The sequence below is a fragment of the Calliphora vicina genome, chromosome 4, assembly GCF_958450345.1.
Source record: "Calliphora vicina chromosome 4, idCalVici1.1, whole genome shotgun sequence".
Lineage (NCBI taxonomy): Eukaryota > Metazoa > Arthropoda > Insecta > Diptera > Calliphoridae > Calliphora > Calliphora vicina.
The window spans coordinates 103,298,717-103,319,818 of NC_088783.1; the positions used below are offsets into that span (position 1 = coordinate 103,298,717).

The 21,102-nt window shown below is 29.6% G+C and overlaps 3 protein-coding genes across 3 annotated transcripts; 1 reads left to right on the forward strand and 2 right to left on the reverse strand.

Annotated features, from left to right (window-relative positions):
* On the forward strand, positions 1 to 436 carry Obp19a (Odorant-binding protein 19a). The gene is made up of 2 exons (XM_065508122.1): positions 1 to 162; positions 237 to 436. The coding sequence occupies exons 1-2, from the start codon at positions 10 to 12 to the stop codon at positions 432 to 434; spliced, it is 351 nt and encodes a 116-aa protein (XP_065364194.1). The 5' UTR covers positions 1 to 9; the 3' UTR covers positions 435 to 436.
* Positions 437 to 8,493: 8,057 nt separating this feature from the next.
* On the reverse strand, positions 8,494 to 9,212 carry Obp19b (Odorant-binding protein 19b). Its single transcript, XM_065509924.1, has 5 exons — positions 9,159 to 9,212; positions 9,008 to 9,092; positions 8,847 to 8,935; positions 8,648 to 8,781; positions 8,494 to 8,581 (listed from the first exon to the last, which is right to left on the reverse strand). The coding sequence occupies exons 1-5, from the start codon at positions 9,210 to 9,212 to the stop codon at positions 8,494 to 8,496; spliced, it is 450 nt and encodes a 149-aa protein (XP_065365996.1).
* Positions 9,213 to 16,240: 7,028 nt separating this feature from the next.
* Positions 16,241 to 16,940, reverse strand: Obp19c (Odorant-binding protein 19c). The gene is made up of 3 exons (XM_065510046.1): positions 16,872 to 16,940; positions 16,514 to 16,795; positions 16,241 to 16,453 (listed from the first exon to the last, which is right to left on the reverse strand). The coding sequence occupies exons 1-3, from the start codon at positions 16,938 to 16,940 to the stop codon at positions 16,241 to 16,243; spliced, it is 564 nt and encodes a 187-aa protein (XP_065366118.1).
* Between the last annotated feature and the right edge of the window lie 4,162 nt (positions 16,941 to 21,102).

Below are 21,102 nucleotides of genomic sequence, written 5' to 3' on the forward strand. Positions count from 1 at the left end.
GAAGAGCAGATGTGGGCCGCTGGTAATCTAATGAGAGACGTTTGCTCACCAAAATTCCCCAAGGTTACTAAGGAAATTGCTGATGGTATTAGAGAAGGCAACTTACCCAATGAGAAGGATCCCAAGTGTTATGTCAATTGTATATTGGAAATGATGCAAACGGTAATATACAAACAATGATATCTTTCAATTTATAATACTTACATTAATTGCTGTAAAATATATTTTTATTATAGATGAAAAAAGGCAAATTCTTATATGAAGGTTCTCTAAAACAAGTTGAAATACTAATGCCGGATCATTTTAAAGACGAATATAGAGCAGGTTTGGCCAAATGTAAGGATGCTGCAGTTGGCATTAAAAATAACTGTGATGCGGCTTATGCAATTTTCACTTGCCTTAGATCAGAAATTACTAGATTTGTATTTCCTTGAATTTTGGGCAAATATTTAAAAAAAAATAATTTTTTAGACTAAATTGGCTCAAAGTCTTTTACATAAATTCGTCAAGTAATTGTATATAATAAATTTAAATATGTTCTTTATAAATATTAGTAAATTATTGAAATTAAATGATACGAGTAGTAAATAATTAAATGCATTGTTATTAGAAGCAAAACCAGAAATACAATAATTTTTTTTTAAATTACAGTGTTTGAGAAAACTTGCATTTTTCCTCAATTACTTGTATATAATTTGTTTAACGAGAAATGGCAATTTGTTAGTCAATGATGAACGGAATACATCATACAGAGTTCAATTGGATTTTATGATTTTCCAATAAAATTTCAACATTAGCAAGTTATATTTGAAACAAAGATTCGAAATTTTAATTCCATTCCGTTAAGAAGTTAATTATGAAATAATTTATATGATTAATTCCTTTGTACTTTAAATGTATTGAATTCAATCATTTGAGAATTCATTCTTTATAGAATTAATTACTTATTCCTTATATCATTAACATTTTCGTGAATTCAATTTTTATTCAAGTCAAATCTATTACAAAAGGGCTTAAGAATTTTTTTTCAATTCATTTTGCAAATAAACAAGACAAAACTGAATGAAGAAAAAATATTTAATTTCAATTTGTATTAGATTTGAATTAACAAAAATTTAAACATCGAAAGATGGAATGAATTCCATTATGAAAAACGATAACTGATTTCTATTTTAAAAAAATAAGATTTTGAATGAAGCTAAATAATTAGATCTTGGGAATGAATTTATGAAATGAATGGCAGACGGTTTTTAATTCCGTTAATTAAATTAGTTAATTGGAAGCTCTGATTTGAAATGGTTTCCGTTGTACATCAAAATGTTCTAATTTGTTATTTTCAACACTTTTAATTGTATTTTTGATTAAAATTTCTGAAATATACGACGCACAGTGACTCATTATCGTTTTTCATAGGCCAAAACTCTGTAACTTTTGAACCGATAAAGATATTTTAGAATTTTTTTTTGATGGACAGATATCTTCTAGAATTTTTCTACAGTTTTAATTTCATTAAAATCGGTTCAGCAGTTATTGAGAAATTTAAAGCTAAATTGAACTTTTTAATTTTTTATAGAATTTAGTATGAAAATACGAATACCCCCAACAAAAAATGTCAGTGAATTTATCATTAATTGGGAAATTTAGCACTAGGATTTGTGTCGATACATATATAAATTAACCATTTACGACCGATAAAGTATAATTTCGGGAGAACATTTGTATGGGTGCTAGGTGAAATAATGGACCGATTTCAGTCAGTTTCAATGGGCCGAAAAAAATGTATGTACCAAATTTTAGCGGAATATCTTCAAAATATGAACAGGTAAAATAAAAATAGAAAAAAAATTTGGGAGTAATTTCATTCAAATGAAACAAGTGTTCAACAAACAGGTAAAAACAGGTCAACAAGTATATATGGGCTTAAAGAGGACACTTTGGCTTTTCTCCTGGTAGTAAAATTTGTTTAACCCCTTTTGACCCTAAGCACTTTTATTCCACTGAAATTCAAATTTGACTAAAATATAGTACCTGAGAAACAAATTAATAACACATCACACAGTGGTATGAGTCGCGTTTAAGTTTTGAATTTGGACCGCTCCACCAGGAGCGGGACCAGAGGTTCCCAATATAGGACAACTCGGGTATGTTCAATTATCTCTTATAGCTTAGGAGATATTCGCATTTGAAAATTTAATTTTCAACAGTTTTACCCACCCTACTCCAGTTTTTTGGTGACCGCGGTTCCAAATATTCCCCGATTTTATCCATTTTTCTTTTATAGGATTAACAATAGATCTATATATCAAATAAAGAAGTGTTTAAAAATCATGGCTGAGTCCAAAGTTACATGCATTTGAATTTAAAAAAAATTTTAAATTTGCAATTTTGGCAAAAAAGTACTTTTATTCTTTTTAAGTTATCTAAAAAATTTCTAAGAGGATGTATAATGAATTTGTACTTTTTGAAAAGCTAACTTTACGCCAAATATTCTAAATGAAAAAACATTTATAATTTTTGATACCGACGGGATCAGATCCATTCAAAAAATGCCTATTTTTTATATAAAATTCAACTTTAGGGCAAAAATTCTCAAATCGCATACTCGATATCAAAATATAGTAACCTATTTTAGATGGCCCAATAAGTTCTTAATTATTTTGTAAAGGGTTCCGATAACCCCGCCCCTGGTATGGATATTATAGCCATAAAACGAAAAAATCCCATTTTTGGGATTTTTCAAGATTTAAAAATTTGTTTTTATTTTTCCATTTTAAATAGAAGAATCTACATAACTGTGAAATTTCATTAAAAAATATTCATAAATAAAAATTTTATTTCAATTTGAAAAATTTGTATCTATGCAAAATTCAATAAAAAGCATTTTTTGTCAAATTTTTCAAAAAAGTATTCCATGAATTTTTTAATTATCAAAAGTTATATACATTTTTGAAAAGTAGACAAAATTCTCTATCGATTGATATATAACATGTCTACCTTATGTTTTTTACGTGTCAAATAAATTAGGTAAAACTAAACAACTCGCTCAGAAAGTTGCCACCGTGCGACGATAATTCTAAAATACACATGGAGAATTCAGAAATGTGAACAATTGCAAACATGGTAATTAATATTATAGATTTCGACTCAATAGTAAATAACATTTTCACAATTTATGCGGAATTCGAAAGCGGTCAAATATATATTAATCGTATATTTTTAATTCATGACTATGACATTATTACTTAAAACAAATAAAAATATTGCTTATTTTAAGTAGGGGACAGATAAATGCAAAGTCATGCAATATACATATGTATTTACATATACATATATTTTATTTTAAAATAAGTACGTATGCAAAGTTAAAACAAATATATACTTACCTCTAATATTTCCTAAATATTTATTTAAATATCATTGATACGGATGATTTATTAGTAAAATTACTAGGTATTATATTACTTCATTATTTCGTTAGAAAAGTAAATGATAAATTCAAAGTTATAGTATTGACTAAAAAACTTTGAACAAATTTGAAAGTGTTACAATCATAATGGGAATATAGTGTATTGGGCAGTTACGTGTTTTCCTTTGGATTTAGTTTCAAACTTGCTAATCTCTCAAGTGATCTGTTCATAAAATAGATATACCAACATATTTTATAGATTTAAAATGTTCAATGGAAAATGAGTAGACTTTGTTTATTTTTTAATTACACTGACAATATTTTTATATTAAACCACCATGTCATAATTTATCAAACGCTTGAGAAATGTCGATGAAGAGAGCAGAACAATATTTCTTTTCCTCAAACGATTTTCTATTATCGAGAATGATAATACTGTGTTTTCTTTTAAATTAAAATTTATGATTCGGAATACAATTGCTTACAATTAGCATCGGATACAATTTGTTCTGGAGTATCTTCTCAAATAGCATTAAAATTTTAGACAATAGGCTGATGGATCTGTATGATTCTATTTTTGAGTGATCTTATCCTGGGCGCTTTCTTGGAGTTTAAATCAACAATAGCATTTTAGTTCTCTCGAGTCGCAAAACGTAGGGGTACGGCTGCTCCAAAATGGGGTACAACAGTTTCAAATGATTAACAGTATCATTTCTTGCCCAACCACCAAAGACAGGTCTTTTAAGGCTTTTTGTTCTATTTTTCATTATATTTCCTACTTCCGAATACTGTTTTTCATATTCATCATTGATTTTTGATGTTCGAAATACAAACTACAATATGTTGTGAACACTGGATGTTCTCAAACAAATAAACAAAAAAAATAATTTAATACAAGATACACGAAACAGATTGTTGTGAATAAATCAAATGTTTGTTGTTTTAATAATATGTTCAATACAAATATTACTCATATCAAATTTTTACGTCTGTACAATATTGTAGCTACAATTACAATGTCAATGTACTTTAATTTCGTCTCAAGTTCTAATTAAAAAATTATATTCATAAGAAAATCACAAACCATAAAAAAAGATCACAAAAATCTACATATATATGTAGAAAATTAAGTGATATTCAAAATGGTACAACAATGTTTCTATAAAAAAATGTTTTATTTATATAAATATAAACATTAGGTTTCCACAAAAAAAGTTATCGATATAATTTTTTATTTTAAAAAAACTCATGAAAATTCGAAAACGGCAGAAATGGTTGAAATTGCTTTATTGCAAATCCACGTATAATAGCAACAAAATGAGATATCGACCATAAAAATCGATGGATTCTTTTCGAATTTATTCACAAGTAAGTGAATTCGCTCATTTTCACAAAATTTAATGTTAATGTTCTTCTTTCGATTGATTGAATTTTGAAAACACTTTCCCCATGCTATGTACAAATTTTCACATCTATATTGCGTTTCAATAGACTCAGTAATAACAAATTGAAGCAAAAAATAAATTTTTTACGTGGAAATAGCAATTTTTTGTTTTAAAAAAAATCATGAAAAATCGAAAACGGCTGAAATTATTCAGATTCAAGGATTTCTCTCAAAGCCACATGTAATAGAAACAGAATGAGATATTGAGAATAATAATCGATTGATTGTTTTCGAATTTATACATAACTAGCTGAACCCGGTCCGCGTTGCTGGCTCTTAGAAAACATCTGTTTTATATTGCATATAGATTTTAATATACAGTGTCGGACAAAGTCGGTAATCCAACCTTCAATGTTAATATATGTAGTGGCATTTCGGCTGGTTTCTTATTTATGCACCTAATATGCAAGAGTAAACAAAATTGTTTATCACAGACCGAAAATCAAAAATCTGACTATACACTGCTACCCAAAAGGCTTTTCTGAAGATTCCGTAACAATTTCATCAAAATCGGTCCAGCCATTTTTGAGTTCATACGGAACATACATACACACATCCATTTTTATGAAATATAGGGCATCAGCGGTATAATGTAAAAATTGGATTTTTACACGCTCCTCCGCCCATGGACCGAATATCAAAAATCTGACTATACAGTGTTACCCGCTGGGCTATTCTGAAGATTTCCTGAAAAATTCATCAAAATCGGTCCAGTCGTTTTTCATATATATAGATGGCATTAGCGGTATAATGTAAAAATTAGGTTTTGCCACGCCCCTCCGCCCACAGACTGAAAATCAAAAAGCTGACTTTACAGTGTTACTCGCTAGTCTATTCTGAAAGTTCCCTGAAAATTTCATCAATATCGGTTCAGCCGTTTTTGAGTTCATTCGGAACATAGATACCCACATACATACACTGATGGACGAAAGTCACCGCCATTTCCCTTCAGAATGTTTAAAGGACTACCACGTTATAAATATAATTGAAACACAAAATTTTATTTTTTCAACAAAAACAATAATTCAATTTAATTATACTTCAGTTAAAACAAGTCTTTTTAACTTAACCTAATTTACAAATACGTACCGTGGCGATCCTTTACACATCCTAAAGAGGAAATGGCGGTGAATTTTGTCCATCAGTGTACATACAAACTTCAATTTTTATATATATAGACAGAAGATAGATTAAGTGAATTCGCTCATTTTCTAAATTTAAGCCAGCCATAGTCAACGTAATGGTTATAGCAAAGGCAAGACGAAACGGGAACAGGAACAGGAACCGCTTGAATTGAAATGGTATGTAGTTGGAAATCATCGGTATGCGTGGATTCAGAACGCCTTTGAATCTGCCACCGATGATTGTTGCCTCAATTAAATTTGGTGAACATTTGTTGATGTCAATCTCGTTCCGTTGCATAATTTCGGTGTGTTAATAAGCATAATCGGTAATCCAACATTCAATATTAATACATGTGGTGGCATTCCGGCTGGTTCCAATTAATTAAAACAGGTAAGAGAGCAATATTCGGTTGTGCCAAATCTTATATACCCTTCACCAAATTATACTTCAAAATACTATTTTTAAATATTTTTAGATAAACAAAATTTATTTTTTGGAAAATTTTTTTTTGCAATTGTTTTTTTAATTTTTTTTTTAAATTTTTAAATTGTAAATTTTTTTTTTTTAATTTTAAAAAACATTTTTTTATTTTTAAAATTTTTTTTGGTGAAAAAAAATTCGGGTTAAAAAATATTTTTTCCGATTTTGACCCATTGTAGGTCCAACTTACTATGGTCTTATATACTCTTATATCTATGAAATATCTATCATTAGATATCCATATTGTCTAAATTCATGACTTAGTAATCCAGATATATGTAGGTCGAAAATCGAGGTTGTCCTGGTTTTTTCCTCATATCTCAGCCATTTGTCCGAAAGCATGTCTGACAGAATTCGCGAAAGCATGTCTGACAGAATTATTGAAGATTTGGATCCCGAAGATATCTGAAGTCTTCAGAAATTTTATTTCAACAAACAGACGGACATGGCTTAATCGACTCCGCCATCTATAAGGATCCAGAATATATATATAGGGTCGGAAAATTATATCTTGGAAATTACAAACGGAATGACGAACTTATATATACCCTTCTCACGAAGATGAAGGGTATAAAAATTAGTAAGATAATTGACAGCTGGTTCTTCGTTCATTGCTGTGTCAATCTATTTTTATTTCATTGTTTCGCCAGGCAGTTTCAATTGAATTTGCTCATTGAGCTTGTTGATATCATAATTTTTTGGTGCCAAAATTGCCACAGCCAATCTGAATTTTGTGGAAAACGGCAGAATTTCGAGGGAACAAAATCTCATTTGTGGCGGGATCTATTGTAATTTTTCCATTTCCGATGTCAAACAATTGTTTTGATAATGTTTCGGCACAAGGGTCTTGAAGCAAATGCACACTCATGTTCGTCTATAGCGTTCGGCTTCTATAGCTTCATTTCCAGTGAAATAAATTTGAAAGAACTTGGCATCATCATTGAGAAGCGGGAGCAATGATCCAATTCTGAAGTCGACATTATTTAAGATATTAGTTGTCCCGAAGGACGTAATATGAAAGTATGAGTTGTATCTTCGGATATTTTGAAGGAAGATGCCCTTTTGCGATTTTCCTCAAGACTTGAATATTGTACTTGTAATCGACTAAAAATAACCAATTATATTTAAACAATTTTCTTCAGATCAGGAAACGATTTCAAAATATCAACTTCTGCGCCAGTTTTTAAAAATTCAGCCAATCTGAATTTTTGATGTTGGTTGTATGACTTGGAAATACCTTGTCGAAAACGGCTTGAATATTCATTTGCATTTGGCAGAAGTTCGAGGGAACAAAATCTCATTTGTGGCGGGATCTATTGTAATTTTTTCATTTCCGATGTCAAACAATTGTTTTAAGAATGTTTCGGCAGAAGGGTCTTGAAGCAAATGTACACACATGTTCGTCTATAGCGTTCGGCTTCTGTAGCTTCATTTCCAGTGAAATAAATTTGAAGGAACTTTGCATCATCATTGGGAAGCGAGAGCAATGCTCCAATTCTGTGGTACATTTGGTCTCGAGCTTTAAATGTGGGTATGAAGCCGACATTATTTACGAAATTTGTTGTCCCGAAGGACGTAATTTGAAAGTATGAGTTGTATTTTCGGATATTTCGAAGGAAGATGCCCTTTCGCGATTTTCCTCAAGATTTGAATATTGTTCTTGTAATCGACTAAAAATAACCAATTATATTTAAACAATTTTCTTCAGATCAGGAAACGATTTCAAAATATTAACTTCTGCGACAGTTTTTAAATAATTTTCGAAATATCTCACAATTTTTTAACCACACCATTATTCATGTACATTTATTTTGTAAAAAAAATAGATAAAACTTAACATTAAACACTTAAACCTTAAAATATAATACATAAACTCTACTCTGAGGTACCGTATGATTTAATGCTGATTAATACAAATTATTCAAAAGAAGTTGAAATTAAAACCGAAAATTCAAAATATCTAGTCAAGTATTACAAGTCGTTATCAGGTAAACTGGAGGGAGTTGGCGTTTTGGTCGGCTATTTGCATTTGTCATTATTACTCATCCTTTAGATCGGGTATATCAAAATCACGTTCTTTCATTAGATCCATCATGCACATGCCATGAGCATGGGCATTTTCACATCTATTGAAGAGAATTAGGAATATGTTGAAACCTTAAGAGTTTTAACTTAAGAGTTTGTTAACTTACTTATCGGCAATGGCCTCATTTTTACTATTACACTCATCGATAATTTCACCTAAATCATCTTTACGATCTGAAAACATTGAACCCATCATATCAAGGGTTTTCTCTTTATCCATTACCTGAGAACCTTCTTGTATCTGAAATTGAATTAAAAAAGTGAATTGCTATGGCAATAATTTTTAATAGATCCACTGCAAGTTACCAAATCAAATTGAGCCATTAAACAATGCCTAAAGCATTTCGAAGTGTATTGGGCATCTTGAACATTTTTAACCACCTCGATAATATGCTCTATGGAGAAGGAAAAATAGATTTATATTTATATTTTTATATAGACCTTTAAACAATTAGGCCAATATTTACCTTCATCCGGTTTCGGATCACAATCTTCTCCAAATGACATTAATGCTTCCGCAATATCTTTTACAGACATGCCATCATCATCAGCCTTTATTAAAAGAAAAATAAATATCAATTGATTTCAGTAATTGCTAGTTTGGCTTTAAAAACTTACATAAGTCAAAGCGATAATGGTAAAACAAATTAACAATTTCGGCAATAAATTCATGTTGGTTTTGCTGTTTTAACACTTTCCTCGAAAGTGTTTCCTTAATTTCGTTCCTTTTCCAATTTGTAATTTTTAAATTAAATTTCACTACAACTTAATAGCAACTGAAATGCAATTTGGCATTTATATACAGTTTTATGTTCCATTAATTCATTAATTAATTAATTGCTCGAATATTCGTGTTTTTCATAATAACAATATTTGTTTATTTTTTTTATCAGATATATTTAAACATTTTATTAATGGAATTTACATACATTTTGAAATTGATTAAAACTAAATACACGATCATTGAATGGGTAAAGTTTTACATGTAACTCTATCCCTTCAATGATCGAGTATGTAGTTTTTTTTATACCCTTCGCCAATAGTGGCAATAATATATACGATTGTCATTCCGTTTGTAATTTCTACATATTCTTGATCGTTATAGATAGCGGAGTCGATATAGCCATAGTCCGTCTATCCGTCTGTATGTTGAAATCAACTATTCGTAGCCACCAAATAACTTACATACATGATTCATACATCAATATATTAGCTATATTTCCGGCTTGGTTGCTATTTAAAATCGTACAATGGCTCAATTTCACTAATAAAATTTTTTTCACCAATAATGTTTACAATCTTTTTCTTAACGTACAGTTTGGCGAAGGGTATATAAGATTCTGCTCAACCGAATATAGCTCTCTTACTTGTTATTTCCCAAGGCTGATTGAAATCAAATTAGATCATGAAATTGGTAGTGAAGTGGTTAACCGTTTGTATATTGCCAAGCTGCTACGACTTTTTAGTATGAGCTGTAACTTCACAGAAAAAATTATATTTCAATTCAAACATTTATCCCATATTGAACTGGTTTCAATTATTTCATAATTAAATCAAGTATTCATTTGCTCAAAAACTAAATTTCTTGATATTTTCTATAGAATTTGATTAATTTGACAATTGAATATACAATTTTCGTTATTGGTTGAATTTCAAATACAAAAATTATTGAATAGATCATTTTCGTAATTGAAACACAAAAAATAACAAAAATGTGTTTTTAATTACGAAAATAATCTATTCAATAATTTTTGTGTTTGAAATTCAACCAATAACGAAAATTGTATATTCAATTGTCAAATTAATCAAATTCAAAACTCAAAATTCAATAGAAAATATCAAGAAATTTAGTTTTTGAGCAAATGAATACTTGATTTAATTATGAAATAATTGAAACCAGTTCAATATGTGACAAATATTTGAATTGAAACGGTTTAAGAAATAGTTTTTTCTGTGTTCTTGTATAATTTAGCTAGTTTACTATTAGAGCAAAAAGCTTATACTCTCTACTAATCGTAGTTCAAATCGCTAATTCTATCTCTTTCTTAATATATGCCGGGATTTTTCGAGACACATCCACATTTGTACCCACCATTTTTTTGATAACAGACGGTCTAACTATTTCTCGATTTTCTCCATTTTTTTTATTAGACTAATAACAAATTTATATGTGAAACAAAAAAAGACTTGTTTAAAAATCATGACTGACTCTAAAGTTATATGCATTTGAATTGAAAAATTTTTAAAAAGGCGATTTTTCGCTAGTTTTTGGCAAAAAAGTACTTTTTCTTTTTATGTTATCTAAAAAATTACTAAGAAGATTTATACTTTATGAAAAGGAATTTATACTTTATGAAAAGCTAACTTTACATTAAATATTTTAAATGAAAACAAGTTTGATAATTGTTGATACCAATGTTAATTTCAACTATAGGGAACTAACTAGCTTATCCCCCAACAATAAATTTCAGTGAATTTATCAATTAAATTGGGAATTTAGCATAAAAACAATTTTACTAAAATAAAAATGGATAATTTCAATGCTAAGTAAGATTAAAGAGATTTGAAAATATATTAAATCCGGAATTGTTTCAATTTACTTTCTCAACACACACATCCAGCTTCAATTATCTTGTTCTTATTCATAAATTACTGGCTGTTTTGATAACAAAATGTGAAAAATCCACCCTTAGTGTTTTTAATTTAATCATTGCAATGATCTAATTACATGTTTTTAAAACTTTTAAATATAGATTTTGAGTAAGTTAAAATATTTAATTGTTATTAAAAAAAAATTACCCATTTCTATTAAACTTGTGAATGTAATTCTAACAAAATGAATTCATATCATTTTTAATTGTATCATCAGCACTTTCCTTTTTCAATGATAATTATAGTTTTTGGTTTAAATATTTATTTTACTTTACTATATCAGTTCATTTTAAAATGTAATATGTTACTCTCGCTGTAACTAGAATGAAGCAAACGTTACAGTACCCCAAAAAAAGTACAAGTTATTTGTGACCATCGCACAGTGGCCGTAATACCCAATCTAGCGGCGATTTGTTAATAACTTTAAAAACATAAAATATTGAGAATGAATTTCTTATTTTTTTTTGTTAATTTATATATATTTAAATATAATTAATTCATTAAATTTTAAAATTTGTTGTTTTTACAAAATATACATTTTGGACTTGACCCTCTCCAATCTTGACGAAATTGGGTATAATTGTATTCTACATGCCGAAGACAAATACAAACTTTTGGATTACTGGATCAAATAGTTCCGGAGATACCAGGTCATGATCTTTGTTTGTTTCAGAAAATGTATGTACAAAATTTCTAGACTTTTGCTTGAATAGGAAAAATTGTATGCGAAAGAATCGATTTGGATTGCATGGGCGGAATGCGGTGGGCATGGCCGATTTTATTAAAACTTAGCTTGCGTTCTTTTTTTGTTTCAGAAAATGTATGTACCAAATTTCTAGACTTTTTCTTGGATAGGGCGTTGACCGTTGAGCGTGAACGATTTCGATAAAATTTATTTTTTTTCTTAATTTAGTCCATATAATTCTCGGTGCCAAAATTCAATGCTCCTTATAATTTTTGCACAAAGGTATGAAGCCATAATAAAAAACACTCTGCCATTTTAATTAAAAAACTCAAAACTTAGCAAAAACTTGCAGCAAATATTTGAACTTGACATAGATAACAACCCATTTAAACAAACTATGTAAACAGTATTATGCAACTTTTAAATCAGCCGTTAAAATCGTTATGTTTGAATTCAAGTACAATTTCGTAACAATATATATAAAAATGATGGACCGATTTTGATGAAATTTTCGGGGAACCTTCAGAATAGTCTGGCGGGTAACACTGATTTTCGGTATGTGGGCAGAGGGGCGTGGCAATAAAATGTTTACATTATACCGCTAATGCCATCTATATATTTAAAAAACGGCTAGACCGATTTTGATGAAATTTTCAGGGAATCTTCAGAGTTTCCCAGTGGGTAACACTGTATAGTCAGATTTTTGATATTTGGTCTGTGGGCGGAGGGCGTGTAAAAATCCAATTTTTACATTACACCGCTAATGCACTATATTTCATAAAAATGGATTTGTGTATGTATGTTCCGGATGGACTCAAAAATGGCTAGACCGATTTTGATGAAATTTTCATGGAATCTTCAGAAAAGCCTTTTGGGTAACTGTGTAAAGTCAGATTTTTGATTTTCGGTCTGTGATAAACAATTTTGTTTACTCCTGCATATTAGGTGCATGAAAAAGAAATTTCCATACTGAATTTTTTAATTCCTTGGAACCAGCCGAAATGCCATTACATGTATTAACATTGAAGGTTGGTTCTCGACTTTGTCTGACACTGTATATTAAAATCAAGATCGAGATGCAATATGAAACAGATGTTTTCTAGTTTCTTCTAAAACAACAGTTGATTTACAATATTTTTTGGAGAGGTGGGATTATAATCAAATTGGCAGAAGAAGGTCATAACGTTCAAGTAGAGTTTCATATTCGGTTTTAATCGAAACCGAAACCGCAGTTTTTCAAGGCCTAAAACCGAAACCGACAATTATTCTTCGGTTTTTAATTTTAATCTATTTTTAGTAGAAAGATTAAAAATTTAGAAATGAAAAACAAACTTTTTCATCCAAGTATTTCCTGACAATTAAAATTCAAATGACTGTTTATTTATTTAATTTAAAAAATAGAATGCAAAGTTTTTTTAACAAAGACTTAAATATTTTCAAATATCCAATAAAAGTATGGTGTACTGGCTGACGGGGTGCGCTTCGCCACCCCAATTAGAAAAAGAAATAGTACTATTAAGTCCTCCTTTGTGCATTATTAATAATTCAGGATTACATGTCTCTAGTTTCAAGTTTATTGGTTCATTGTAATGTGGATTCTAGTTCATTCGATACGTATTATTAGAATTAAAAAAGTACCACAAAGGCTCACATTTTGTATTCCCACTCAGCCTAATTTCATATTTCTGGGCCCATTATTATTGAAACTTCCAAAGAAATGTACCACTAAAGTCACCTTTTTGGAATTCTAACTCATTCAGTAGTACATCCAAAAGTACTATTACAATAAAGAAATAGCACTATTGTCAACTATTATGTACATAAGTAAAATAATTTAATATAATAAAAATCACTTACTTTATTGAGCCCCCTAGAAATTGTATCCCCGACTGGTAATTTAGCGATGGCAGGCACAAGAATAAATTGGCTCAAATATAAAAAATACCTCAGTACACATTGCTCGGAAAACATACCGCTAAGAACACCAGAAAACATCGATCACTCTCTTATCAATTTCGATAAAAATCTCAAACTGGCTGCTCAACATGCTACCCAAACCCCCCGACAAATCAGATATAATAGAATTAATTCTGCAGATGTCGAACGGCTCTTAAATGAAAAAAGAAGATTTCGAAGAGAGTGGCAATTGCACAGATCCCCCAACTAAAATCGAAGCTTAAAGATTGTATTAAAAAGCTCTTGGAATTTCGAAAAATGGAATCATTGAATAAATATTTAGAAAGCCTGGACGCAACCCCGCAATCGGATTACTCATTATGGAGAGCAACAAAAAGTCTTAAAAGACCCGTTATATGTAAGTCCCCCTTGTGAAATTCAAGTGGCAGTTGGGCAAGAAATGATACTGAAAAAGGGAATCTGTTTGTTAATCATTTAAAAAAAGTATTTACACCAAACACATCAAACGAAGCAATTGAGTTGCCACCTGTTGCACCCCATTTTGGAGCAGCCGTACCCCTACGTTTTGAGATTCGAGAGATCGAAAATGCTATTGTTGATTTAAATCCCAAGAAAGCGCCTGGTATGAACAAGATCAGCAACAAGATGCTTATGGAGCTACCCCGGATAGCAATAAAAATAATTCTTTTTATTTTTAATGCTATATTACGACTTGAATATTATCCTCCAGAATGGAAGGTTTCACTGGTTACCATGATATCCAAGCCGGGAAAAGATCACACAAAAGTAGAATCATACAGACCCATCAGCCTATTGTCTAATATATCAAAGCTATTTGAGAAGATACTTATGAACAAGTTGTACCCGATGTTAACTGAAAACAATTGTATTCCGAATCATCAATTTGGATTTAGAAGAAAACACAGTACTATCGAACAAACCCATAGACTTGTAAATATGGTGAGAAAAGCGTTTGAAGAAAAGAAATACTGTTCTGCACTCTTCATCGACATCTCTCAAGCGTTTGATAAGGTATGGCAATAACCATACCTTATTCATATCAATAACCAAACAATAATTCAACAATCGGATGTGAAATAAATCGGAATACATCTCGATCGTCGCCTTACATGGAAAAGTCATATAGATGCAAAGTTGACTCAAATGAAATTGAAATCAATTCAAATTAATTGGCTTATTGGCAGAAACTCCACGCTTAGTTTAGATTGTAAACTTCTACTTTATAACATGATCATAAAACCGATATGGTGTTATGGCATACAGTTTGGGACACGGCCTCAGCGTCAAATGTAGAAAAGATCCAAAGACGCCAAAACAAGTTTCTAAGAATGATCACAGTTGCCCCCTGGTATATCAAAAACGCGAATATACACAAAGATCTAAACGTGCCCATTGTAAAAACTGAAATCTCGAAAAATGTACAAAAATATTTTAAAAAACTTGAAGTTCACCCAAACCCGCTGGCCCGCAACATATTACATAACCGTGGCCACACTCGATTAAGAAGGAGGGACACAGCAGACCTAATATAGAAGGAAGAATGCCAATTTAACCAAAACAACCATGAATACAAAATTTTTTCGTCCGGCACTGGCTGGACTAATTAAATAATAATAAGATTTGAACCACTTATTGTTAGTTCATTAAATAATGAAGATACAATAAATAAATGATAAAAAAAAAATATATAATAAAAAGTACCATTAGAAAATAATGTACCAATTTTCCACATTTGAATCCCATCAAGTTTGAAATCAAAGTAATTTCTTGATTCTATGTTGAATATTATAGAAAATTCGAAAAGTACCATTTTGATGAACGAAAAAGTACTTCTTATTTGGTTTAGTTCTCCTTTTTTGGTATCACAATACCATTGAGCCCCCCCCCCCTATAGTTGATTATTTCTTTACTGGGAATCATATTAGCTAACTTTAATGTATATAAGCTAACTAATTAAATATATTAAAAAAGTACCATTAAAAGAAAATGTACCACTTTTCCTTATCCCCTTGAACACCCGTCAAGTTTGAATTTTAAATTTGTTAGCTTTTCCTATATTATCAACGGATTTTGTTTCTATAACACTAGATATTTAATAAATTATCAAAAACAGAAACCGATCGGTTTTAAATTTTTTAAAACCGAAACCACGGTTTTGAAATTCTTCGGTTTTTTGGAAACTCTACGTTCAAGAGCTATGGGTGTTTGCTTATATTAAACCTAATAGCCTTTATTTTATAAACATGCGATTTAAGAGTTCTACATTAAATTAAACAATAATTTATTTTTTTATACTATAACAAAATATATAATTTATTTATTTTTATTTAAAAAATTTGGGTAAATTGTATTTCATTATTTTAAAAAATATTTAATACAAACAAATTTAATTTACAAATGTTTATCATTCTCTGCACTTAGAGATCTAATAATACAATTTTAATTTATGGGCTTTTAATTCTCTGCCAATACACTTATTGATCTGATAAGCCGCCTCGCAGGGATGATTGGCTCTGATCAAAGTGTTACAATTATTGGCTTTGGCCACAGCAATCGACACTACCAGAGGATTATTTTCAGAGATCATGCCGGCAATACGAGCAATAGTATTTGTTGACAATTTATTAACATTTTCCATCTAAATTGTGAAATTCATTAGTTATGGGAAATTTTAGTTTGTTATTTTTTAAACACTTACCAATTTTGTTTTCTTTAACATACACATCATTAAACACTTCTCTTCGTCTGTGGGAAACTCTTCATACATCAGAGATTTTTCCAAAATGCTTGGATCCATTTTCAATTCTTTAACACACTCTACTTTGGAATTGTTTAATACTTCTTGAAAGTCTTGTATGCCTTTGGATATTTCGCGTTTGGCGCGTTTGTAGTTATCATGTATACCATTACCCCAAGGACTGGCTAAGGGTTTGCGTTGACCTTTGCTGTAGTCTATTGAGTTGCCATAGAAACTTTTCAACTATTAAGAACGTTAGTTTTATTTTTTGCTTAATATACAGTAAAATAAAGAGTTTGTGCTCTAAAAATTAACTTACACTTTTACCGTTGGCCACATTAAAGTAAATGCAAATACAGAATATAATAATAGCAGCTGAAATTTTCATTTTGATTTTGTTAATTCGCTTATTGAACACTAATATCTTTGTTGTTAAATTACAGTGCTTTTATATCTAAAATTTCTTTTAGAAATAGTGCCGATTAAGCATTTTTCTTTCAATTGAAAAGACCTTGTCTGAGGTCGTAAATTCATAAACAAAAATGACCATGAATAAAAGAAATGTTATACTTTGCTAGCGGAATTGTTAACATAAAAGAAGTTAGAGTACTATAATCGGCTGTACCGAATATTAAATACCCTCCTTATAAATATAATGAGAATTATAGAAACTACGTTGATATAAACAATAGAATATTCATCTGTATTCAGTGTTTTATTGGGGTTTAGACCGGATTATGTGGGTTCGGACAACGCAATTTAAAGTTATATTATAGTATTTTATATATTGTTAGAAATACTAGTTATTATACCCTTCACCTCCGTGAGAAGGGTATATATAAGTTTGTCATTCCGTTTGTAATTTCCACAATATAATTTTCTGACACTATAAAATATATATATTCTGGATCATTATAGATAGCGGAATCGATTAAGCCATGTCTGTCTGTCCGTCTGTCTGTAGAAATCAATTTTCTGAATACCCCAGATATCTTCGGGATCCAAATCTTCAATAATTCTGTCAGACATGCTTTCGAGAAGTTTCCTATTTAAAATCAGCAAAATCGGTCCACACAACTTTGAAAATTAAAATTGATTTCGTGGAAAATTACAAGGCTGTATGTCAGCTGCAGGACCTGGCAATCTTGTATTCATTGCAATTACAATGAACAGCCGAGACTACTTACAAATTTTAAAGGGCAATCTGAAAGTAAGTGCTGAAAAATTAGGTCCTGTAACACCTTGGGTCGTTCAGAAAGAAATTAATTTTGTTTACCTAAAAATATTTAAAATTTGTATTTTGAAGTATAATTTGGTGAAGGGTATATAAGATTCGGCACAGCCGAATATAGCTAGCTCTCTGTTTTACTTAAACATTTTTCTTCACACAACACAAGTCGAGGAAAAGAGTATATTAAAATGTGTATACAAATATATTTGGACAATCATTAAACGTATTTTTTAATTCTGACTCAAATTTGGATATGGAAATAAGTTTTATAGCGGGATTTCGAAATTAATTTTTCTGGATGTAGGCCTTATATAGGAGATATATATTATTATGGACCGATAGTAACAAAATTAACAGTAGGCAGAAATCACTACTTCAAACTAACTTCTGTAAAATATTTTATAGATTTTTATGGGCGTTAATGTATTAAAATCAGATTATAGGTTAAGAAGTTATAGATTTATTTCCACTGTGCAACATATTTTAACATAACCCCCATATAAAGTTCACTTCTGAATATTTCGTTATCGAGTTGAAATTTCACACAAATAATCCTCATATATTATACATAACTCGATGTACTGAATTGTATGAAGATCAGCCGATAATTGGTTATAGCTCCCATATATGGACCACTTCCGCAAAACACATTAAAATTTATAAATATCTAAAAAAAACCTTTATAAATAAAAAAAAACATTATGCTATGTTCACACTTTTTATCTTATGCTACAACATAAGATAAAAAATGATCAATAAACAATATATATTATACAAAAAGTTATAGAAGAAATTTTTGAATATTTGGATCCCGAAGATATCTGGGGTCTTCAGAAAATTGATTTCAACAGACGGACAGACGGACATGGCTTAATCGACTACGCTATCTATAATGATTCAGAATATATATACTTTATAGGGTCGGAAATGGAAAATGTAGAAATTACAAACGGAATGGCAAACTTATCACGAAGGTGAATGGTATAAAAATAAATCTCTTAATTATGTGAAATGTTAATGTTTTAGAGTAAAACAAAATCGATAAACTAAAAACATTTTCACTTTTAATTTAAAATTAATCGAAATACAGATTATGGCCGTATATCATTAAAAACTGTTCAGAAATTGCATTTTTGTGTAGCAAACTCTTCTGTTAAGTACATATTTGTTAACGATTATTGAATTGTTTCAAACAGATGTGGCAACCTTATATTCATTTATTGCGCCTTATGTTATGCCACATTTTATTTATTTATTTTTTAACAGTAACTGCTACTCTAGATTTCTATAAATTGTAGTAGTTTTTCGTAGTTTTAAAATAAATATTAAACAAATTTGAGTTAATAAATTTTGTGGCTAAAAGGAAAAAGTACTTAATTTAGTGAACAAAAGGTAAATACGTTTGTATTAACGGTTTTATATTGGAATTTAAAACTTAAATTTTTCATTGTTGCCCCAGAATTTCTGAAGTTATAATCTTAAACACACTGAAGAATAGTAGTACAATTCAGATACAACTAATTATTCGTTGCATTGGTGATGTAAATGAAATTTCCTATATTATTCTGACAACGTTAATATTAATTTTTAGGACCTCCTACATCATTATATATATGGGGCATTTCATGTCAAGTGAACCAACTTTTGAAATCGATGTCTTCCGATCGGGATGAAATTTGCACCAAGGTTAGCTCTATTGGATAGTAACTCAGACACAATTTTTCAACAACATCGGTCGAGAACTCTCTGAGTTATAGGGGGTAAAATTTTGACAATTTGGTCAAACAGGGGTTTTTTCTTATCCATGTAACTTATTACCTATTGTTCTTAGCAAAATGTGTCCCAAATAGTATAGATAGCTATTTCTTCGATCTTTCGAAAAAAAATATTTAAAAAAAAAAAATAAAAAATTTTTAATATTTTTTTTCCGAAATCAAAAACTTTTTTGACTTTTTTTTAAAATTTTTTCTTTTTTTTTTTTTTTTTTTTTTTTCTTAAAATAAATTTTAGATATTTTCCTTGAACACCTACTTGGTCGCTTAGTGGGATGCGAGTGGGATATCTATCAAAATAAATATTTTGTAACTCAAAACATAAAATTTTTGACTTTTTTTGCAAAATCAAAAACTTTGTTGACTTTTTTTTTTCAAAATGGACCCTTTTTTAATCTTTTTTTTTAGGTCAAACAAAAGCTTAGATATTATCCTTGAAGACCCTTTTGGTCGCTTAGTGGGATACGAGTGGGATATCTATCAAAATAAATATTTTGTAACTCAAGATATACAATTTTTGATTTTTTGGCAAAATCAAAAACTTTTTTGACTTTTTTTTAAAATGGGCCCTTTTTGTAATTTTTTTTTTTGCTATAAAGAAAGCTTAGGCCTATTCCTTTAAGATGGTTTTGATCGCTTAGTGGGATGCGAGTGGGATATATATCAAAATAAATGTTTTGTAACTCAAGACATACAATTTTTGTGTTAAAACATTTATTTTGATAGATATCCCACTCGCATCCCACTAAGGGACTAAAAATATCTTAAAGGAATGGACCTAGGCTTTCTTTTGAGCAAAAAAAAAAAATTAAAAAAGGGCCCATATTGGAAAAAAATTTTGATTTTGCAAAAAAAAATTAAAAAATTGTATGTCTTGCGTTACAAAATATTTATTTTGATAGATATCCCACTCGCATCCCACTAAGGGACTAAAAATATCTTAAAGGAATGGACCTAAGCTTTCTTTTGACTACAAAAAAAATTTAAAAAAGGGCCCATTTGGAAAAAAAATCGTATTTGGAAAAAAAAAAGTCAAAAATTGTAAGTCTTGAGTTAAAAAATATTTATTTTGATAGATATCCCACTCGCATCCCACTAAGCGACCAAAAGGGTCTTCAAGGATAATATCTAAGCTTTTGTTTGACCTAAAAAAAAAGATTAAAAAAGGGTCCATTTTGAAAAAAAAAAGTCAACAAAGTTTTTGATTTTGCAAAAAAAGTCAAAAATTTTATGTTTTGAGTTACAAAATATTTATTTTGATAGATATCCCACTCGCATCCCACTAAGCGACCAAGTAGGTGTTCAAGGAAAATATCTAAACTTTATTTTAAGAAAAAAAAAAAAAAAAAAAAGAGAAAAAATTTAAAAAAAAAGTCAAAAAAGTTTTTGATTTCGGAAAAAAAATATTAAAAATTTTTTATTTTTTTTTTAAATATTTTTTTTCGAAAGATCGAAGAAATAGCTATCTATACTATTTGGGACACATTTTGCTAAGAACAATAGGTAATAAGTTACATGGATAAGAAAAAACCCCTGTTTGATCAAAT

What these genes read in the sequence shown, in the direction of transcription:
- Obp19a (XM_065508122.1), top strand. Translation starts at nt 10, where the DNA reads ATGTGGGCCGCTGGTAATCTAATGAGAGACGTTTGCTCACCAAAATTC. An exon ending in TATTGGAAATGATGCAAACG is followed by an intron (nt 163 to 236) that starts GTAATATACAAA and finishes TTTTTATTATAG; the next exon opens with ATGAAAAAAGGCAAATTCTT.
- Obp19c (XM_065510046.1), bottom strand. Translation starts at nt 16,940, where the DNA reads ATGAAAATTTCAGCTGCTATTATTATATTCTGTATTTGCATTTACTTT. An exon ending in ATGTGGCCAACGGTAAAAGT is followed by an intron (nt 16,796 to 16,871) that starts GTAAGTTAATTT and finishes CGTTCTTAATAG; the next exon opens with TTGAAAAGTTTCTATGGCAA. An exon ending in TGTTAAAGAAAACAAAATTG is followed by an intron (nt 16,454 to 16,513) that starts GTAAGTGTTTAA and finishes TTCACAATTTAG; the next exon opens with ATGGAAAATGTTAATAAATT.
- Obp19b (XM_065509924.1), bottom strand. Translation starts at nt 9,212, where the DNA reads ATGAATTTATTGCCGAAATTGTTAATTTGTTTTACCATTATCGCTTTG. An exon ending in CCATTATCGCTTTGACTTAT is followed by an intron (nt 9,093 to 9,158) that starts GTAAGTTTTTAA and finishes CTTTTAATAAAG; the next exon opens with GCTGATGATGATGGCATGTC. An exon ending in TAATGGCTCAATTTGATTTG is followed by an intron (nt 8,782 to 8,846) that starts GTAACTTGCAGT and finishes ATTCAATTTCAG; the next exon opens with ATACAAGAAGGTTCTCAGGT.